The 19,691-nt window shown below is 39.5% G+C and overlaps 1 protein-coding gene across 1 annotated transcript in view; it reads left to right on the top strand.

The window, feature by feature from the left end:
- SHOC2 (SHOC2 leucine rich repeat scaffold protein) overlaps positions 1 to 19,691 on the top strand; it is a 49,314-nt gene that overhangs the window by 12,038 nt on the left and 17,585 nt on the right. The window contains exons 2-3 of the mRNA XM_033149697.1: positions 11,637 to 12,619; positions 17,565 to 17,702. Of these exons, the coding sequence (XP_033005588.1) occupies positions 11,917 to 12,619; positions 17,565 to 17,702 (841 nt within the window). The 5' untranslated portion in view covers positions 11,637 to 11,916. The remainder of the gene's footprint in view (positions 1 to 11,636; positions 12,620 to 17,564; positions 17,703 to 19,691) is intronic.

Here is a 19,691-nt window from a genome sequence, read left to right as displayed (position 1 = left end):
CTTTATCATGAAAGGAATGGAAATAGTCGACAGATTCCTGATAAAGCACTTTATCAAGAAAATCACTTTGTGCCGGCAGTTGGGGCGCCTGCATCACATAGTAATGACTTGGCTTTTTAAATTTATGCTTGTTCAGTGATGCTCCATTTCTTGGAACTGATATTTCTGTTCAAAGGCAAAGGGGGTTCACACCTCCCCACCTTAAGGTTGTTTCAAGAACTTGGCTTGCTTGAAATTCATTAATCTTAGTTTCTGGTTCAAAATAATTGGTAGTTATGGTTAACTGGCTTGTTTGCTTACCTGTATGAAAGGAGGGGCAAAGTGAGAGCAAAGGGCTGTGTGTGTGTGCATGCACAGAGATCATGCATATCTTTGCATTGTCCTTACAGTCATGGGCAGTTGCTAGCAGGGGCCAATAGAAAATTCAGAGCACATGCAGGTGGATCTATGTTTGTTTGGTTATTCACAAGTAGATCCCATTATGTTCTGTGGAACTGGCTCTGAAATAGGGAAGGAAGGGGAGACACCATTTGGTATTTGGGCAGCAAAATGTCTTGGACCAACTCTGGTGGTGGTAGCTCATTGTCTATTGCGGATCAGAGTAATTCCTACTTTCATTTGGAACTGGAATGGTTGGTTATTTGCAGTGCCACATGTTTCATAGTTCACACAGCATCCATTTTCACTGACGTTCATTTCCACAGTGTTTTCATTCTAATGAATTCGTTAAGAGCAAAAAAAGAAAAAAAAAGGGGGGGGGAGAGACGAAAAGCTGCCCTTTTTGTGTGGATGATACCCAAGTGTCATAGCAGTAAGCTTAATCAAGTTGCATATTCAGGAGTTTGACAAAAAGGATTTGCTTCAACCATTTACATGAGGGATGGCTCAGTTGGTAAAGAATGAAACCCTTAGTCTCATGGTTGTGGATTCGAGCCCATGTTGGGCAAAAGATTCTTGCAATTCAAGGGGTTGGTCTAGATGATCCTAACTCGACAATTCTATTATCTCAGTCTAGAATATGTTCTTCTTTAGCATGTAATTCCAGTCAAGGTGCTGGTGGAGGGGAGTTCTTAGTATGGGATATCAAGGGAATTCTGCAGTCATTTTGTTGGAGTGGAATTGCTCTGGTTGAATTGAAAGTTGTTCTTTTAACCAGCAAAAGCATTCCTATTAGCACAATGTTTATCTTCTAAAATTATAATGGGAACAGAGGAGAGAGTGCAAAGGTCTCCATGGCGATAAGCATCTCTGTTCACTTGTTGACGTAGCTATGTCTGTGCTAAGCTAGTTGTTTTCTGAGTTCTTAATGGATAATTGAGCTTGGGAGACATGGGTGCGGGTGCTATGGACTGCATTTGCGAAATGTGGAATCAGGATTTTTGTGTGTGAGAGATGGGATTGGGTGAATGTTAGAAGAGAAACATGAGTTGTGATAGGAATATAATATGCGAAACAGAAAAGATGAAGGTGTGTGTGTGTGTGTGTGTGTGTGTTTGCAAGAGTTTGGTTTTAGAAGTTGCGAATGCTGCAGTTCCCACCTGGCATATACTTCAGTTGTGATGTTTTTGCACAAGGAGAAAGTTTGTGTTGCATAATCACTGTGAGGGAATCAGAAATTCTCAGTTCTAAGTTCAAATATGTTAGGAAAGCCATTACTGGTATATTTGAGTTAGCCCCCTGTCAGTGGTATGGGGATAATACTGAGCAGCAGTCCACACATTTTTGCAGGACTTAGAAGCCAGACATTATTTACAATCACTGCTAACACTTTCTTCCCCCCCCCCCTATCCTCACACTGGGCCCTCATTTTAACTGGTTTTGGAGAAGGCCAGGAGCAGCACAGGTCTCCCTCAGTGCTTCTAGCTTTCCTGACATGTCTTAAATGAGACATGAGAGCCTGCGTTTTCTCCAAGTTCTCTGCATGCATGTGAGGGTAGGGGTGGCCCGTGCTGCTTCTTGCTCCCAGAAGAAACTGAGAGGGTTGGATACAGACTAAGTGGAACTTAGTTCCAGCTAAAATGAACAGAACAAGTTAATTATTATTATTATTGTTATTTATTAAATTTCTGTACCACCCTTCCTCTGAAGATCACATGGTGGTTCACAGCATAAAAACACAATAAATAAATACATACATACCATAATAACAAAGAAAAGCAATAACCCCCCCGCCACAGTCTAAAAGACCATAGATTGTTAAACATGCCTCCTGTTGATTTCAATAGGAATTAAGTTCAAGTAATTTAGGATAGGCTGTATTCAGTACAGCATTAGGCAGATTGCTCCATCAGCACACATGTTTCTCCTGCCCAAACATTTTTTCCTTCTCTTCTCCCTCCTCTGCACCCCCTAAACATGTTCTGGGGTTTTACCCAACCCTCTGGAGCAGATTTGGGGTATGTGTAGGGGTAGGAGAAAGGGGAATCCCATTGTGGCAAGTTCTAATTCTTGTGCTAGCACAACTGTTCAGTAGAATACTGCTCACTGTCTCCAACCCAGAGCTTTCTGCTAGGCTTTGAGGGCTCTGTTTCTGCCTCTTGATGCTGTGGATGGTGCAGTGTGGTAACCAGAATTAAATGTAATGTCACTACTGGTGATCATATTGGTTTTCCTCTCATACTCACCTGTGGGCATTATTGAAAACTTGTCTTAAGGCATTTTTGAATACTGAAAACTGCTGTCTAAATGCTGAATTACATTTAGGCTAGAACTTTCTTTAAGAGATTCTGCCTGTTGTTACAGGATTACTTTGCACTCCTTCTGGGAATTCTTATTGCTGAGTGGAAAAGTTCAATGTATGCAGTTTTAACTTCCCTGGATTTGGAGCATCTGGTGTAATAACCATGCTAGCAATGTTTAGCATTGAGGTATAATATGCATTCTGTGCTGGTCATGGACCAAAATACATTTCTGATTAGATATGAGTCTTATCTCATCTTTTCCCAGAAAATATGTTGAGATAACAGAAAAGCAGTATTTTGCCAGAGTGTTTTTTAATCCCACCATGAAGATTTATAAATTTCAGATATACATTTATGAAAGAGAGAGTGCAAAAAACCCGAAAATACCTATTAATGACCAGATAGGTATATATGTGTGTTTAATACAAATGGCATTGATCTGTTTAACAATAAACTGCCTGTGGCTTTGTAATAGTCAATATGTGCTTCCCTTCCTTTTTAATTTGAAAATATGGAGATCTAAAGCACTTTTATTCATGACACATACAAATGAATCAGTATTAAATCTTGGCTTAATTTGTTTTCTGTGGGGAATTCTGGTAATTCACATGTATAAAGCACTTATACACTCTTGCAACTTAAATGCTCTGAAGAATATAGCATCTAACTAGCATATGGTGAGAGTCTGATTTCCAAACCCCCACCCCTCAGTAGAAATGTCATTGAGCACATGTGTTTAAAAACGTGATACATCATTTTAACAGACTGTAGAATCTGTTTGGAAAATACCTCCACACTTCTCCCCTCTTGCAGGGATAAGATCTTCTGAAGCTGCTCAGTTTTTCATGACATGATTTATTTTAATATGTGCAACATTTTTATGTCACCTTTTGAGGCTGAAGGTGACACACCTCAGCTCAAATAGCAGATCAAAATACAATATAAAAATACACTTGGAGATAAAACAGCAGTCCAAGCAGAATAAAAAAAAAAAAGTAGGCTCTGTTCACAAAGAAGGCAGCAGCACCAAAGGCCAAATGAAGAGGATGCACCCCTTATTTTCATGTTGTAAACCTTATTTCAGGTTTGAACTGTGGGAAGGCGGCACACAAATGTATCTGAAACAGTTCCGTTACAATTTATATTGCACCTGAGGTCCTTTGCCTTCAGAGTGCTGATATAGTGATTCTTTCTTCTTTAATATGTTACATTTCATTCTGCGCGATGGTGCTTGACATTAGCAAGTATCATAGAATCATAGAATCATAGAGTTGGAAGAGACCACAAGGGCCATCTAGTCCAACCCCCTGCCAAGCAGGAAACACCATCAAAGCATTCCTGACAGATGGCTGTCAAGCCTCTGCTTAAAGACCTCCAAAGAAGGAGACTCCACCACACTCCTTGGCAGCAAATTCCACTGCCGAACAGTTCTCACTGTCAGGAAGTTCTTCCTAATGTTTAGGTGGAATCTTCTTTCTTGTAGTTTGAATCCATTGCTCTGTGTCCACTTCTCTATCGCTGTTAATGAAACTGGCCACACAAACACACACAGCATTTCTCTTCTCATATTCTACAGAGTTGGCAGCAGGGAAGCTGTTGTTAAGTCAGGGAGGCTGGAAGGTCTCAGTTTGTGGGCAGCCTCCATATTATTACTATAAGAAAACTATTCATGGGGGTGCATGAATGATGTTGCATCTAGTTTGGCCTAAGGAAGAACTCTTTTCTACCTGTATTCTAGGATTCGCCTCTTCATGTCTGGATCTGTGCTGTCTTGCATTGGAATACAGAGATGTTGAACACTTTTAACCTGTTAAAAGATATGTATTGTTTTAGGAGTTTCCTTATGAACTGGTGATTAAGAGTTCCTGATATTTTTATTTTATTTTTTGCTGACCATGCCTTGTGGTTTAACACTGTGACCGTCTTTGTGGTCTTTGATGTGTCCTCTAGTAAAGTGATATAACTAACTTTACGGAAGTGTCCCAGTACTCTTGTCAGTTGCGGCATAATTTTTTTTTTTAAAGCAGTGACCCTGATATTTTATAAACCATCGTAATTAGCAATTGGTGTAGCCGATTATCATTATTGCTGTGCATCAGCTTTAAAAGTTTGCTTTTGCTATAAATATATTTTCATATTTAAATTGTATGCACATTTTTCTGTGAGAGCAAACATTCATATTTATAGCCTATTTTATCAGCAAAGTTGCCAAAGTGCAGAGTCTGCTGTATGTAAGTGTATGCTTGCGAATTGCTGATAGCACCAGAAATGCAGTGCTCCTGGTATCACAGAAATTTCCAAAACATCTTTGTTGTTTTCTTTCTTGCCCACAGATTTTGGTTTGGGTAAGCCTCATTGGGTTAGGGAACATTGCTCCACTCTTAATCTACTATAGTGTGGTAGCTTGAGCATAATTAAAACAGGATTACAAGCCCTTTTCATTCTTATGTTTACAGCTCTCCATCCCAGATGTAGCCTGGGATTGTTCATCATTTGTCTTTTCCTCACCCATGTTCACATCTCTACCATTTCCTTCCTTTCCTTGCAAGGGCAAGTAATCTGCAGCATAGACTCTTCACATTGCAGTCACAGTTTGCCCTGGCTGTGCTGCTGATTGTTGCAGTAAACACATAGTGTAGAAGGAAGACATGCATCTCCAAGTGATGATGCTGGATACACACACACACAAGTTGCAAGTTGCAATAGTTCCCCTGGCACCAATCCACTGCATGATTCCTTTCACAGTGTGGGCTGTATTCAGAGTGGTTGTGCAAATGGAAAGCAGCTTATGCAATCAATTTTCTTTTCCTCTCCTCCACTAAAACCAACTTCAGAGGTTTGGGAAGCCCTCCTGACCCAGTGGCACCTGTTTTGTATGGGTTGAAATGTGAAGGGGAAACCACCCAGAACAGGATAAAATAGATATCGTGGCCATTGGAGCATTATCCCCACACCCAATGGTGCTTTCCCCCTATCATTGCAGTCTTGTGCAACACAGTTCCACTGTTAATGAGAGTCACCAAACCACAGAAGCTGCCTTCTACTCATAAAACCACTGGATGGAAGGTCCCATGAGTGAGAATCAGCATTGCAGCAGGACGTCCCTTGCTTTCTTCCTGCCTGCAACACCCACACCCTCCCAATCGGCTCTGGAGGGTCTGCTAACCCTCTGGAGCAGAGTTTGAAGGAATGTAGGGGGCTGCATGGTGGAAGAGAGACAGCGTAAATCCTTTGCACAATTGGGATGCCATGGTTGGATATCATCCTATATACTTAGTGCAGCAAACCAGGCTGTAATAGCAAGTGAAATGCCTCTTTAGAAATGACATGGATTTTTTATTCTTCTGATTATGGAACTCAGCTTTGGCCTTTCAAAAAGGATTTCTGCATAGCCACAAAAGGAAGGACATGAGAAGTTTTGTGCAGAAGATGCGTTTGTGTAACATGTATGTGCTCCCAGTGTGCAAAACGGAAAACAAAATATCATTGAACTGATTATCTACTGTTGCATTCATGTAAGTAAAAGCCAAACTACAGTGGTACCTCGGGTTACATACGCTTCAGGTTACATACGGTTCAGGTTACATACTCCGCTAACCCAGAAATAACGCTTCAGGTTAAGAACTTTGCTTCAGGATAAGAACAGAAATCGTGCTCTGGCAGCACAGCGGCAGCAGGAGGTCCCATTAGCTAAAGTGGTGCTTCCAGTTAAGAACAGTTTCAGGTTAAGAACGGACCTCCGGAACGAATTAAGTACGTAACCAGAGGTACCACTGTACTGAAAATCAGCAGTCAGTAATAAAATGCCACCTATTTTAAAAAATTGCTTAATTAAATGAAAAGCCCATATTATTATCATTATCATTATCATTATTATTATTATTTAAAACTAACAGTTAACCATGGATGGGTGTGTTCATTTGGTTGTGTCAGCCTAGCTGCTTTGCTTTATATTAACATAAGGATACCTTCTTTTTTTCTTGTTCAAGCTTGAGCTGAAAGCACTTCCTTGTTTCATTTTGAAATAAAATCAGTTTCTTCTTTCTGAGAAATACAATCCTGTGATTTTTGAGCTACTAATTGTAGACAGAAAATGCAAAGTGAAGATCTTACACTACTAAGGCCCGGGGGCCGGATGCGGCCCAATCGCCTTCTAAATCCGGCCTGCGGACGGTCCGGGAATCGGCGTGTTTTTACATGATTAGAATGCGTCCTTTTATTTAAAATGCATCTCTGGATTATTTGTGGGGCATAGGAATTTGTTCATATATATATATTTTTCAAAATATAGTCTGGCCCCCCACAAGGTCTGAGGGACAGTTTGCTGAAAATGTTTGCTGACCCCTGACTTAGATGAAGCCAGAGCTGCAATGCATAAAAGCACAAAAGCATTTAAGGGCTAAAGCAGGCACAATTTGTAGCAGAGAAGATGGGAAGGCAGAGGAATAGCAGTTGTTAACCTAGTAAGTGTACTTAATTTCCTGGTAGAATTTTGTGATTCTGTGCCCTTGTGAAGCCATGGGGATGAAGAACAGCATTCTGTTTAATTGTATGCAGTCTCTGGTATTTAAGCAGCTCTTGCCTAATAAGCCTTGAGTGTACCAAAATTGACAAAATATCATGAAACATTTTTTCTGTCTTTTGTGTTTGTAATACTGTTGTGACAGTAACTTCAGGGGTGGTGGGTGAAATGCTCTCAACTACAAGAGCAGCCACAACGCATACTCATAAAAACTGTAATAACCTTGCACAGCTGATTGGCAATAAGCTTCTGGAGGCCATTGCCTTTTCTTTCTCAACCATTGGCTGTGTTGGGTGAGGGTGGTGGGAATTGGGAGCCGAGCAACATTTGGAGGGTCAGGTTGGTCTGCTCTGCTCTGTAGGAACATGAAGCAAGTTAAAAGTAAAAAGTTATCACGAACAGATCCATATTTTTTCCTAGAATTTAGTTTCTGCTTGCCCCTGTGTTATGATTCCAGAGTCCATTAGTTACCCATGGATCACATCAAAATATTGACAGTTGCCTGTAAAAATATACCCACCATACTTACTACTTTGTTTACATAAAAAGCAAGGGTAGCCATGCTGGTCCATAAGGAGAAAAAAAAAAAAAACACCGCAAACTCCCCACAACTGAGCAATGACTTTATTTGGCCCTAATGAAGTTATTGCCCTGTTAGGGATTTTGTAATTTTTGAGTTTTCCTTTCCCTCCATTCTCTCACTCTCCAGCACCCTCAATCGCCAGTTCTGTTATTCTAAGAATATATTTTGTATTGTGATGGTACACACATTCTCGTTATCAACATTCCAATAATGAAACATTTGGGAGTGGTTCCAAAAACTTGCTGAGATCCTGTGGAATAATGCCAGTGGAAAATTCTTCTTGTGATCATGTACAGGATAAGGGAGAAACTCCTTTGGATTGTGTCAGTTTTCTCTTAGTTTTGCTCACCATACTCTTTAGCAGATATTTAACTTAAACCAGTGTAACTTAGTTTCCAAAGCCATTCAACATTTGCGTATACCGGTACTCCCATTTATCAACAAACATGTCAGTAGTGCTAGCTAGCATTTTTGTAATGTGGGTGTTATCAGATGGAGCTAAGACCATCACTCAGAGCAATTTATGGCTTTCAAGATTTTACAGATTATGCAAAATTGCAATACACCCCAAATTGCCATGACAACAGTGATAAAGAACTAAAAAATGTACGTGCTGAGGAACCACATGGGCTGGTGTACAAACTGTTTCCAATCACCAGAGGTGAGATAATGCAGAATAAAAGGATTGCTATCTGAACACTACTTCACAGAGTATTTGCTAAAGTCTAAATTGGACAAAGTTTATTGTGAATGTCCTGATAAATCCTGACTGTTTTCCACTTACAACTGCAGTTAAGCAGTCTCTGCCGTGATAAATTTGCTGCCACTGGGAGGCAAAATTACTTGTGTTCCGCATAACTTGGGACTTGCAAATTTGGAGTCAGAAACTGAAGTATAACATCATGATCATCATCAATTGAATTTATATACCACCCTATACCTGGAGGTTTCGGGACGATTCACGAAAAAAAAAATCAAAATATAAAAACCGCTAAATAGATAATTAAAATAAAAACAACACCCCAATAACCCCTCTCCCCCCAAACCCCCACATTTTAAAAGGGCATAGGATGTCAATTAGATCAACTAAAGGCCTGGTTAAAAAGGAACATTTTTGCCTGGTGCCTAAAAGTGTATAATGAAGGCGGGAGAGCATTCTGCTGCAGAGAAGGACCGTTCTTGTGTTGCCACCCTCTGGACCTCTCAAGGAAAATGTATCTTTGTGTGTTAATATCCTGGGGACATAATGATATGGAGACGTTATTTGGAAGGATACACATGGCCAGATTATGGCTTAGTAGAAAAGTAGGCAGGACCCCCCCCCCCCCGAAATATCATTTGTTAGAATTGCCTATGTATCCTTTTAAAATGGAGCAAGATTTTAGTTTTATCCAGACTGTTACTTTTTATGTACCATCCCTCCAACATTTCTTGAAATATGCAGGTGGGAGGAAGGAACAGACAGACAGGAGCAGTAAACAACAACAACAACAACAACAACAACAACAACAACGAAGTGGGACATTGTTTTTCTCGTGTTCTTTTTTCCTTTCCCAGATACCGTATATAATTTATTTGTTTGGTTTTCTTTCTCCGGTGTCTGAAATGTTTGCTCCGTATGTGTACTAGATATTTACATGTTTGGTTTGAAATTGAACAATGGCTATACATATACATGTTGGCCATGTGGAATGTCTGTGAAGGTGATATTTACAGAAAGCCTTAAGCAGGGGATAATTAGAATACATTTTGTTCTTATCTTTCCATGCATGGCTTCTGTTTGCTCTTTTTTCTGTATTTGCATTAGGGATCTTTTAAAAACAGCGGTGGAGATGCATTAGGTGAAACTGAGCAAGTAAAAGTGTGGTTGGTTATTGTGCAATAGAAAGACACTTCAGGGGAACAAGCATCCAATTCCTACTTACTGGCATCTGTACCTCTTTCTGATGTTAGTGTAAAGTGCTGTGTTGAGAGAAGGCATATGGTTCTTACACAGTGGAATATATCAGTATTTCTCTTTACCCTCTTCTACTTAACAAGTTAGAATTTTATAAAAATAAAATGTAGCATTCTGGGTTTGTATTCTGACCATGGATTATAGTTTGTTATTCTTTGACAAATGTGTGGCTTCCTGCATATTATATAATTAAGATCCTGTTGCACATATCTTTTACTCTAGAATTTTTACTAAGAGTAAAAAAATTGGCTTCCATTATTTGTTCCTAGTGTTTGGTACTTGGGTGGAGATACACTGCCCCTTAGCATGCATGTAGCAGAGGGTTTACCTCTTAAAATAAATTTACAATTGATTTTGTTGATAGGCTGCTGTCAGGGAACCGTCAGAGCCCAGCGGGGTGGTGGAATGGCTCTGCGAGGCAGAGGGCTCCCAACACCACCTGAGCAGCAGGGAGACATCCTGTGGGAGCGACAGGCAGGAAGAGAGCTCCATAGGGAAGGGGCTGTGGGATGCTCCAGATCCCCAACACCGACCAAGCGGCTCAGGCGAGGAGGGGGCAACGGCAGTTCCGTCACCCCAATTGTGTATAGGGGTTAAACACGGGGATGAGAGGAGGAGACTTGGGGTGCCAAAGTTCTTTTGTTGGGGGCACTCTCGAAAAGCGCCACTTCCGGGATCTGAGAGTGACTAAGACGGTCATGGACTTTTGAGCTCTGCAATGTATATAGTTGTACAATAAATCCTGTAAATAAGAGGATCCGGAGTCAGGAGTCTTTGCTTGTGAGAAGCCGCTGCAGAAACCTCACAGCTGCTCTCTAATCCTTCAACTAACAAGCTTAAAGCATACGACTGGTGAGATCTGGTGGCTTTGAAATGTTTTCCCCAAAACTTCACTGTACCTGGCAAGACACTGCTGTCTTGTTGCAGCTGTTGTTCTTCTTTGCTCCAGTTTTGGTAGTTTCCCTCCTGGCTGCCTTCATTTTCGGGGTGATCCAAGCTAGTCGAGGTTCACGTGGTATTATGCTGTCACAAGTCGATTTAGAGTGAAGGCAGTAAAGCATTTTACTTTGGCTCATCCCTACCTGTCATTTATATCAATTGTGTGTGACTCTAACCTTACACTTGTTTTTAAGAGTATTTAAGGAAGCAAACCTGTTTCCTAAGCATCATAGAAAAGCATATTGGTGATAAGGCAGAGCAGAAGAAAGTAGTGATAAATTCTGTTGTCAAAAAGAATGAAATTTGGTGTTTATACTGAGAGGCACAAAGTTTTCCACATTCTTTTTCTTCCATAGCATCAACAAATAGTATTCTTCAACATTTGAAATAGGTGGTTAGGTAGCTTTTGCTTCGGGAATAAATTGTTTTTGTTTTTTTTAATCTAACTTTAGTTGCATAACAACTTAGGCATCCCAAATATATCTGCAGTTGCCTTTTCAGATGTTTACATTTTTAAAGGTAGTACACCAAGCTGACTCTCAGAGCGCTGTAGTACAGTATAACAGTAGGAAAGCTCAGCTCAGAAAAAGGCAGGGGAACCTCCTTGGCATTTTAGTTGATAAGTCTGCTTAAGAACTGTAGATATTGGGTATTTTCCTTTGCATTTTACACCTTCGGGAAATATATTGCACCTTCTTTGCCTTTAGAATGTTTCCAGACCGATCCAATCCAAATCTTTATTATGGTCATAGATCAGCATAAGATAAAAGCACCTCCAGAAACAAATAAAACCTGCTAGATAGGCAATAGGACAACTGCAGAAGTATACATACTCATACTCTCAGTTACAGTAGACCAGTTTGAAAAAGTTGGTAATGGGGTATGATTTCATGTCTCCCATTTTTTTTTAATTCTCAACATATTACCTACCCTTTCTACCTTTTTGTTTTGCAGAGCTTCTAAAGAAGATCCTATGATCATCTGAGCTCTAATAGCTGGATCTTCGGATATCAAAGCTGGGAGAAAGTACTTCTGAAACCAACATGTAGCAGATGGCTACTGTTCCGTCAGATTTGCTGCTTTTGGCCAAGGTTTTTTTCTTCTAGACTTCCTTGTGCGTTCAGCAGTGAAAGAATCATTCTAGGGATTCTTATTTCTTGGGTGGTGAATGAGTTTCGTTAACAGAAATTGAAATTGGATTTCACGTGGGTTTTTTTTGTTAAACTGAGGAACCATGAGTAGTAATCTTGGGAAAGAAAAAGATTGTAAGGAGAAGGACCCAAAGGGGTCATCAGCAAAGGAAAGGGAGAAAGAGGCCAAGACTTCTGGTGGATTAGGGAAAGAAAGCAAAGAGAGAGAGCTGAAGACCAAAGGGAAAGAAGCCAAAGATGGGAAGAAGGACTCCAGCAGTGCACAGCCAGGTGTGGCTTTTTCAGTGGACAATACAATAAAACGACCTAATCCAGCTCCAGGTGCTCGCAAGAAATCCAGCAATGCCGAGGTGATCAAAGAGCTAAACAAATGTCGGGAAGAAAATTCTGTACGCTTGGACTTGGCCAAGAGGTCGATACACATACTCCCACCATCTGTCAAAGAGTTAACGCAGTTGACGGAACTTTATTTATATGGAAACAAACTGCAGTCACTACCGTCTGAGGTGGGCTGCCTTGTGAATCTGGTGACACTGGCCCTGAACGAGAACTCACTTACCAGCCTCCCTGACTCTCTTGATAACTTGAAGCAGCTTCGCATGGTTGATTTACGACACAACAAACTGAGAGAAATTCCTCCAGTGGTGTACAGGCTAAGGTCTCTTACCACACTTTATCTACGCTTTAATCGTATCACAGCTGTGGAAAAGGATATCAAAAACTTGTCAATACTCATTATGCTCAGCATACGGGAGAACAAAATCAAGCATCTACCTGAAGAAATTGGTAAGAGTGATTTTAAAAACCCTGTACTAAATCTTATTATGTGACAGTGGATTGAATTGTTATCCATGGGCAAGAGCCACCATTGCAGAAATGAACTCCTGCTCCCTAGGACCCCCAAATCTGCTCCCTAGTGTCCGCTGATGCTCAATCTGCATGTCCATTCTGCTGGTGTATGGGCTTCACCAAATTAATGCATGCCATGTGGCCATTAGATTCCTAAAGCACTGAACCACACTTCATATGGTTGTGCCTCTCTGGTTTTCAGCTACTGTCCCACAAATTTTATTCCTTCGTATTGGACTCCATGAAACAGGCTTAGTTCTTGAGGAAAGAATAGAACCATTTTTTGGCTCCCAAATACACTATTAGATAGTGCTGCCTAAGACATAAGTAGTATTATTGTTTGGGGGTAATCATTAATATATGTAATAGTCGAGAAAGTTAGAAATACCTTCTTAAGAATTGGGGTACAAACAACACTTTAGGAGAAAGCAGTTTTGGTGCTGTCTAATTACTGACCAGTATGCCTGCAATTAATCCTTTCATAAATGTAACACTGAATCATGAATTCACATTTCTTTCAGGAGTGGAAACTTGCTTAAGTTGCAAAAATGGCATGGCTAGTATTTTAACTAAGAATCTGAGTAAATTTAATATATTTAAAATAGGTCAAGAGATTCCATTATGAATTGCCTATAGAAATTCAAGAACTTTCAAACACCTTTCCTATAAGCCATAATACTGAACAAGCTATGATCATTTAACAGTACTGTTAGGAGGGATGAGGTTTAGGGAATATGTCGGCTGCTCTCTTGAATTAAGACCATATGGGGCTAGCATAAAGACCTGAAGAAGTATGCAGAGTGAAAATTTCCACAGTTAAACTATGTACATCTTAAACAGTTCCTAAATAACTACGTAACTATATACAGATATATGCACCAGGATATATGTGTTGTCACCAACTTTGCTTTGTTGCTGTAATTATTCCACTTTTACGTAATTATCACTGGGGTTTTTTTTGTCTCTCCCCCCCCCCCCTAACCTCACTCTCCTCCATTTCCACTTGCTGATGTGTATATGTGCCTGCCACTTTAGGCTTGCAGTTTATTAATTTGTTAGTCCTAAAGTGTTTCAAGACACTTCTATTTTATCTTGTTCAAGAAATTCAGTTTTCTTTCAGCTGGCCTCTTTCCTTAAAATTCTTTTATTCATTCTATTATTATTTTTTAATAAGTAAACTTGTGGTTCTGATTTAAGACAAGGTTACGAGACTTAAATTTAATTTTAATCCACACAGAGAAGATCCCTCCATGCACTCTATCCTGATACAGTGACCAAGTAAAGCAGTGTATGCAAATAGGATACACTCCTATGGCATTTCTGTTATTGAAGTCACTAAAAAAATTGCCTGTTCACACAGTGTATGCTTCTATACAGTTCTTGTACATGGAAACAGTTGGAGAGGGATTATGAAGGCTTTTTATTGCTGTAGACTCTTCCTTAGGGCAAGTTACTCTCTAAAAACTCATAGAAACCTCGGTGGGAGGTGTGCCTCCATTTTTGTGGCTGGAGTGAACTTAATACATTCACTTGTATTATTTGAAACAAGTATTAGTTTTGCCAACCTTTGCCCACTCTGCAGTTTCTTTAAGTAAATACAGTGTAATATTTATTATTTATTTTTTGCTGCTGAAGGGCATAAGGTGCACATCTAGCGCAAAATTAAGTCAAAATGGTTAGGCGTTAGGAGATGTTTGATGTGGCAGCAGCATAACTCAGCTTAGGTCATGTTGAATTTGTGTGAATTGATCTGTGGACAATTTAAAGAACAGTTGAAACAAGCAGCAACTTGATTCTCACAAATGGCTCATGTTTACTTTAGCTGTTAATCTCTGCCTTTTCGCAGTGATATCAGACCAATCTTTACCACTTCTATTGGTAGCTGGTTATATTTGTCTTGCTTTTGGAGCAAGACTTATTGCTACTGCCCTTTTGACAAGTTTTGTGTGATACCGTTGAGGAAAGCAATTGGAAATACTGTTCTCTGCTGTGTCTGTTGGGAGAAGGACTACACAGTGCTTGTGTATTTTTGTATATCAACTGTGGCTCCAGAGAACCCACCAAAGGAGGTTTATTTTTCTCTTCTCTGAAGTGTTTAGTCTGAGGTGTCGCACTGTATTAAAAATGGGAAGTCCTGCCAACAGCTAATGCTAAGAATTATGCATTCCTGAAGAAAACATTGGGGATCCCCTATTGCCTAAGGTAGATCTAGCTTATTTTCCATATCTCTCTAGGAAATCCTCCATTCCATTGAAGCAAGGCTGAAGAGTGGGATAAAATTCAAAATTATAGTGAGTCACAGAAGAAGCATGAGAAACATGAAAAAACAAATGGGAGTGTCTCTGACTGAATCCAATGCATTCTTGTAATCTTAGGTTTACCTTATGCATTCTTTTATAGCTAGTTTGTTGTACATGTTCATTTCTAGAGGCACTTCATACAATTAGTTTTATTTTCACACAAAATAGCTTTATTATTCAATGCATGCATTCTCTAATAAAACAACTGACTGAAATGATGACAGGTTTCTCTATTTTTTACATATATGCACATGTAAGTAGCAAAGCAGGTGAAAGCAGATGCTTCTAAAATTATTCAATTTGGGCTGGTTTGGGGAAATTGCAGTAAAGGCTGACCTACATATTTTGAACATCCCTGTTGGACAGGTTTTTCAAGTAAGGGGTGGATGGTGTGTATTGGGAGTTGTTGGTTGCCATGCCCAAGAGATGTAGAGCTTATTTAATTTAATTAAAAGAAATTGTTTCCCACTCTTCTGTAAGATGAGCGTAACCTGTGTTACCTCCTGAGTTTTTCACCAGACAGCAATAGAATTGTTGATATAAGATATGATTGATGGGCAATGCTCCAGGTAAACCCAGAGCCAGTAAGACAGATTGCTGTTGTATATGTTAGCAACGAGAGAAATGAGAATGGATTTCTAAGTGCTTAGTGGACTCCTGATCAGAATTCATAAGATAATTGTTCTTACATGGGTAGCTGGCAAGAAAAGAAAAATGAAGGCTCATTGTTTTTGGTATACTGGCACTTTTAAAATCAACCAGGGAATAGAAATTCTAGTACAGTACTTACTATAAGCTTAGTAATATTTTTCTATGCCAGAATTTAAAAAATACTTCAAGTTTTTACAATCTCAGGTGTTACAACAATATAATTTAGGTTACCTTTTTATGTAGGTAGAAAGTCTAGAAGAGGATTAATAAACACTATTGCTAGCAGACATACACGTATGTCATTGACTGCTCTGTATTGACTTAGTTTGACTCATTTCCTTGTTACTAAAATTTTATTTAATGCAGCAGTATGCTGGATTATGTGTGCAGGTCTCATAATACTCCTCAGTGGGCTAGCACAGCTTAAGAAAAATGGAGAGGAGATGACTTCAGAGAAGAGGTCAGAAGACAAATGCTAATTGAAGCAAAAATCTAGAATTGCTAATATTCATAATATCCTTTTCCTTATGTGCCCAGGGAAAGCTCTCTATCCATTCCCTTTGTCATCTGATGCAGGATTTATCATGATGTAAAGGGTTTTAGAATTTTCAATCTGCTTACGGAGAGAGAGAGAGAGAGCGCCCAGCCGGCCAGGAGAGTTGCATATCATCCTTGCAGTCTCAAATATTAACCAAGTTAATTGTGGCAGGAAGCCTACATCTATACATACATGGTTCACAAAAAGCGAAGATAGCCATGATGGCTGTAAGAAAAATTATAAAATCTGCATTATGGCAACACCTTTACTAGGCCAACCAAAGTGTCTCAAAGTAGCGTGCAAGCTTTTGGCTTCTGGAAGATGCTCCATCAGGCTAATGGTAAACAAAATGGGATGGACAGGAAACAGGCTGATTCTATAAAGTCTCCATTTAGTCATAGTCTTATGATGGGATGTGGGAGGGGCAGACATTCAGATGGGGCTCTGCTAGGTGATATGCAGGTTTCAGGTTGCATCTAAGGCTGCTGGAAAGAAACTAGAATGATTAACCCCCCCATCTTTGAAAAGATAAAGTTGAGCGGTTACTTGGATCCATCTCTATCCTTAGGTGAAACGCAAAGGTTTCATGGTAGGTGGAAAATGGGAATTTAAAGCAATCAGTTTGTTTTTATATAAGCTAAACTGGAGATTTTGTTCAAGTGAAGAAAAAAATGAACATTACTGTTTTCCACGTATCTGTGCGTCTCAATGAGATGTGAGATTCCTCCCTCCTTAAATGAAAGCACGACAATATTAAGCAGCCTATATATAGGAGAAAGTCTGTGTGTTTTAATGAAGGAAAATATATAAATAAGACAAGTTTTTCATCTTCATTGTGAGAAATGGTAGATTTGCTGTTTCTGCTAGAGTTCTACTTATACAGTATCAATATCTGTATCTGTTTCTATAACATTTTTAAGAAAAGCACTCTATCAGTTGTTTTATCAGAAGTAATTAGGTTCAAGGGACTTACTTCCAGGTAAGTAAGCAAAGAATTCCAGCCTTAAATTAGAATTAATCAGTTCTTGCAAGGTTTTTAATTTAGGGAAAACTGTCCTTATAAATACCATGTCAGCAAGATAATTTTAGTACAGTGCTATGAAAAGTACTAGGTGTAAGAGCAGTCATGTTGGTGCAAAACAGAAAGAAGAAATTTAAAAGGCAGATTCTTCTATTGGGAAGAATACCAGCACCATGCAATTACTATTCTTATTCCATTGAATTCTTATTCTTATTACATTGAGAAGAGAAATTGTGAAATTGTGTGGGTTGGGATTAGAGGTTGAAACTTGACAATGCCATGCATGCCTTAAAGGTGGCCTTTTGCGTCTACACTGTTTAGTCCTGGGCAGAACAATGACATTTTCATACATGTATCTTTGTGCACTTTCAGGTGAGTTGTTTAACCTCATAACACTGGATGTAGCACACAATCAGCTTGAGCATCTTCCAAAGGAGATTGGAAATTGCACACAGATCACCAAACTTGACCTACAGCACAACGAGCTCCTGGACCTTCCAGACACCATAGGTATGTAAATATGCGGCTAAATATCTTTATTTTTTGGCTTCAAGTTTTGGGGAGCGTGACTAGTCCAGGGTAATCCAATGCAGGCATTTGGACTTGTCCCTTGCCATTCTGTGCCCAAATCTCTAGCCACACTTGCTGAGAATCAGCATTGAAGGCAGCTAAATATAGAAGCTACCGGTAATTAGTCTAAAGATGACCAACAGTAAATGAATTATCGTTGCTTAAATACATGCTTTTAATATAACATTTAAAAATTAAATTTGATTTGACAAGATTTGTGATTATCTCATTCTGTGACTGCTAAAATTTACTAATTTTGCAATTTATAAAGTTTATTTTTTGTAAAAAAGCTGGCTGTATTTCTGAAAAACCCTTTGCTGCTACCTAAATGGAAATACTGTTTGTAAACTTCAACATGAATGGAATGAATATTCTTTCTAAACTGCTTTAATAACTCCATGTTACCACATGTCTGCCTATGTAGTGAATTACAGTTATTTAGTTAATTGTGCCATTTATTGATTTAGTACAAATTATTTCCTGCGAGTGGAAATTTACATTTTCCCAGAGGACATTTTCTCATTGTTCAAACTTGTATTTAGACAACACGAATAACAAATCCCAAAGCTTAATGGGCGTCATTACTGTACCCATCAACAGTATTTTGCCCTTGTGGGAAAAACCCATGACCTAGAATCCTGATCTATCTCCATGTTTTCCAGAGCCCTAGAAGGACTGTTTTTTACTGTTACTCAAAGCCCCCCCCTCCAAGCACTGATTTTGATAAAGTCCAGCAAAGAGACTTCAGCATAGCAACTCCAGAGACCATATCCAGAAGTCTTGCATTAGCTTTAATTATATTGAGATCTTTGACATTGCTTTGGACTGCTTAATCTGAGTTTTAAATAGGTTGGGGATAACCTGCAGGAGGCTGATGTCTCATTCAGCTGAATATACATAAACATTTTTTTTAAAAAAAGAGCTCAACCTAGGTTGTTACATACCTCCCCCACAGCCATGGTTTTGCATCCCCTGCTCCATCTACTTTGTAGAGTAAGGGGTGGTTGACATGGTTTTGTTTCACATTCACCCGTGACCAGCTCTTCAGAGACTACATGCCAGCGGTGGGTGTGACCACCCCACACTTTTGCATGTAGGCTCTTGCAAGCATGAACACACACCATGTATACAGAAACACATACACACAGACACCTGTGTGTCTGGACATGGTACAAGTACACAGCTCCCCCTCCCCCAACTCAGCTGATCCAAACAGATCAGTTGAGGAAGGGAGTGATTGACTTACTCCCTTGTAAGTTTAAGGTTAGTCTAAGGACTTTTGTTTGGCATTAGCTTTTGCAGGCAAGATTCTGCTTGTCAGATTTAGATCGCAGCCCACACAAGGATTTTGAATAGTGAAATTGCTAATCGGTTTTGCCATTGCAGATGATTACCATAACTTAGATATTGACACCATCATATGTATGTTCAGGCATCATTCCAAATACTATTGATGTCCTTTTATATATCATCATTAAGGTTCAACATGCCTTCCCAGAGACTTCTGTAAAGATCGTAAAGGGGGGGGGGGATGTGAAAACTGACAACAGTTTTCCTTACAACATCCAGCACTTGGCTCCATTGGACCATAGGTGTGCATTGGATGCATGAAAATTTAATTGTTAGCAGCATGAAACATTTGCCTGAAAGTCAGGGCCTAAATCTTGAAATTAATAAACACAACAGAGTAGATGGGCTGGTGGTCCTAAGTCTGCCTGCCTGTCTTTAACTTCAGTCTTCAGTAGAATTTTAGTTTTCATTTCAATTAGAGATTAAATTTAATCATCTTCAAGCAGATTGTAGCAGTCACACACCTCTTAGTTATTTCAAGAGCTACATACCAATCTCTGAACTCGACCAACTGTGCTTTTTCTCCCCGTTTGTACCTTCTTTTGGGAATGGTTTGCTATAGATAAGTATAGGTTTTTA

The sequence above is a fragment of the Lacerta agilis genome, chromosome 5 (assembly GCF_009819535.1).
Source record: "Lacerta agilis isolate rLacAgi1 chromosome 5, rLacAgi1.pri, whole genome shotgun sequence".
Classification (NCBI taxonomy): Eukaryota; Metazoa; Chordata; class Lepidosauria; order Squamata; family Lacertidae; genus Lacerta; species Lacerta agilis.
This window is presented reverse-complemented; position numbering and strand designations above follow the sequence as displayed.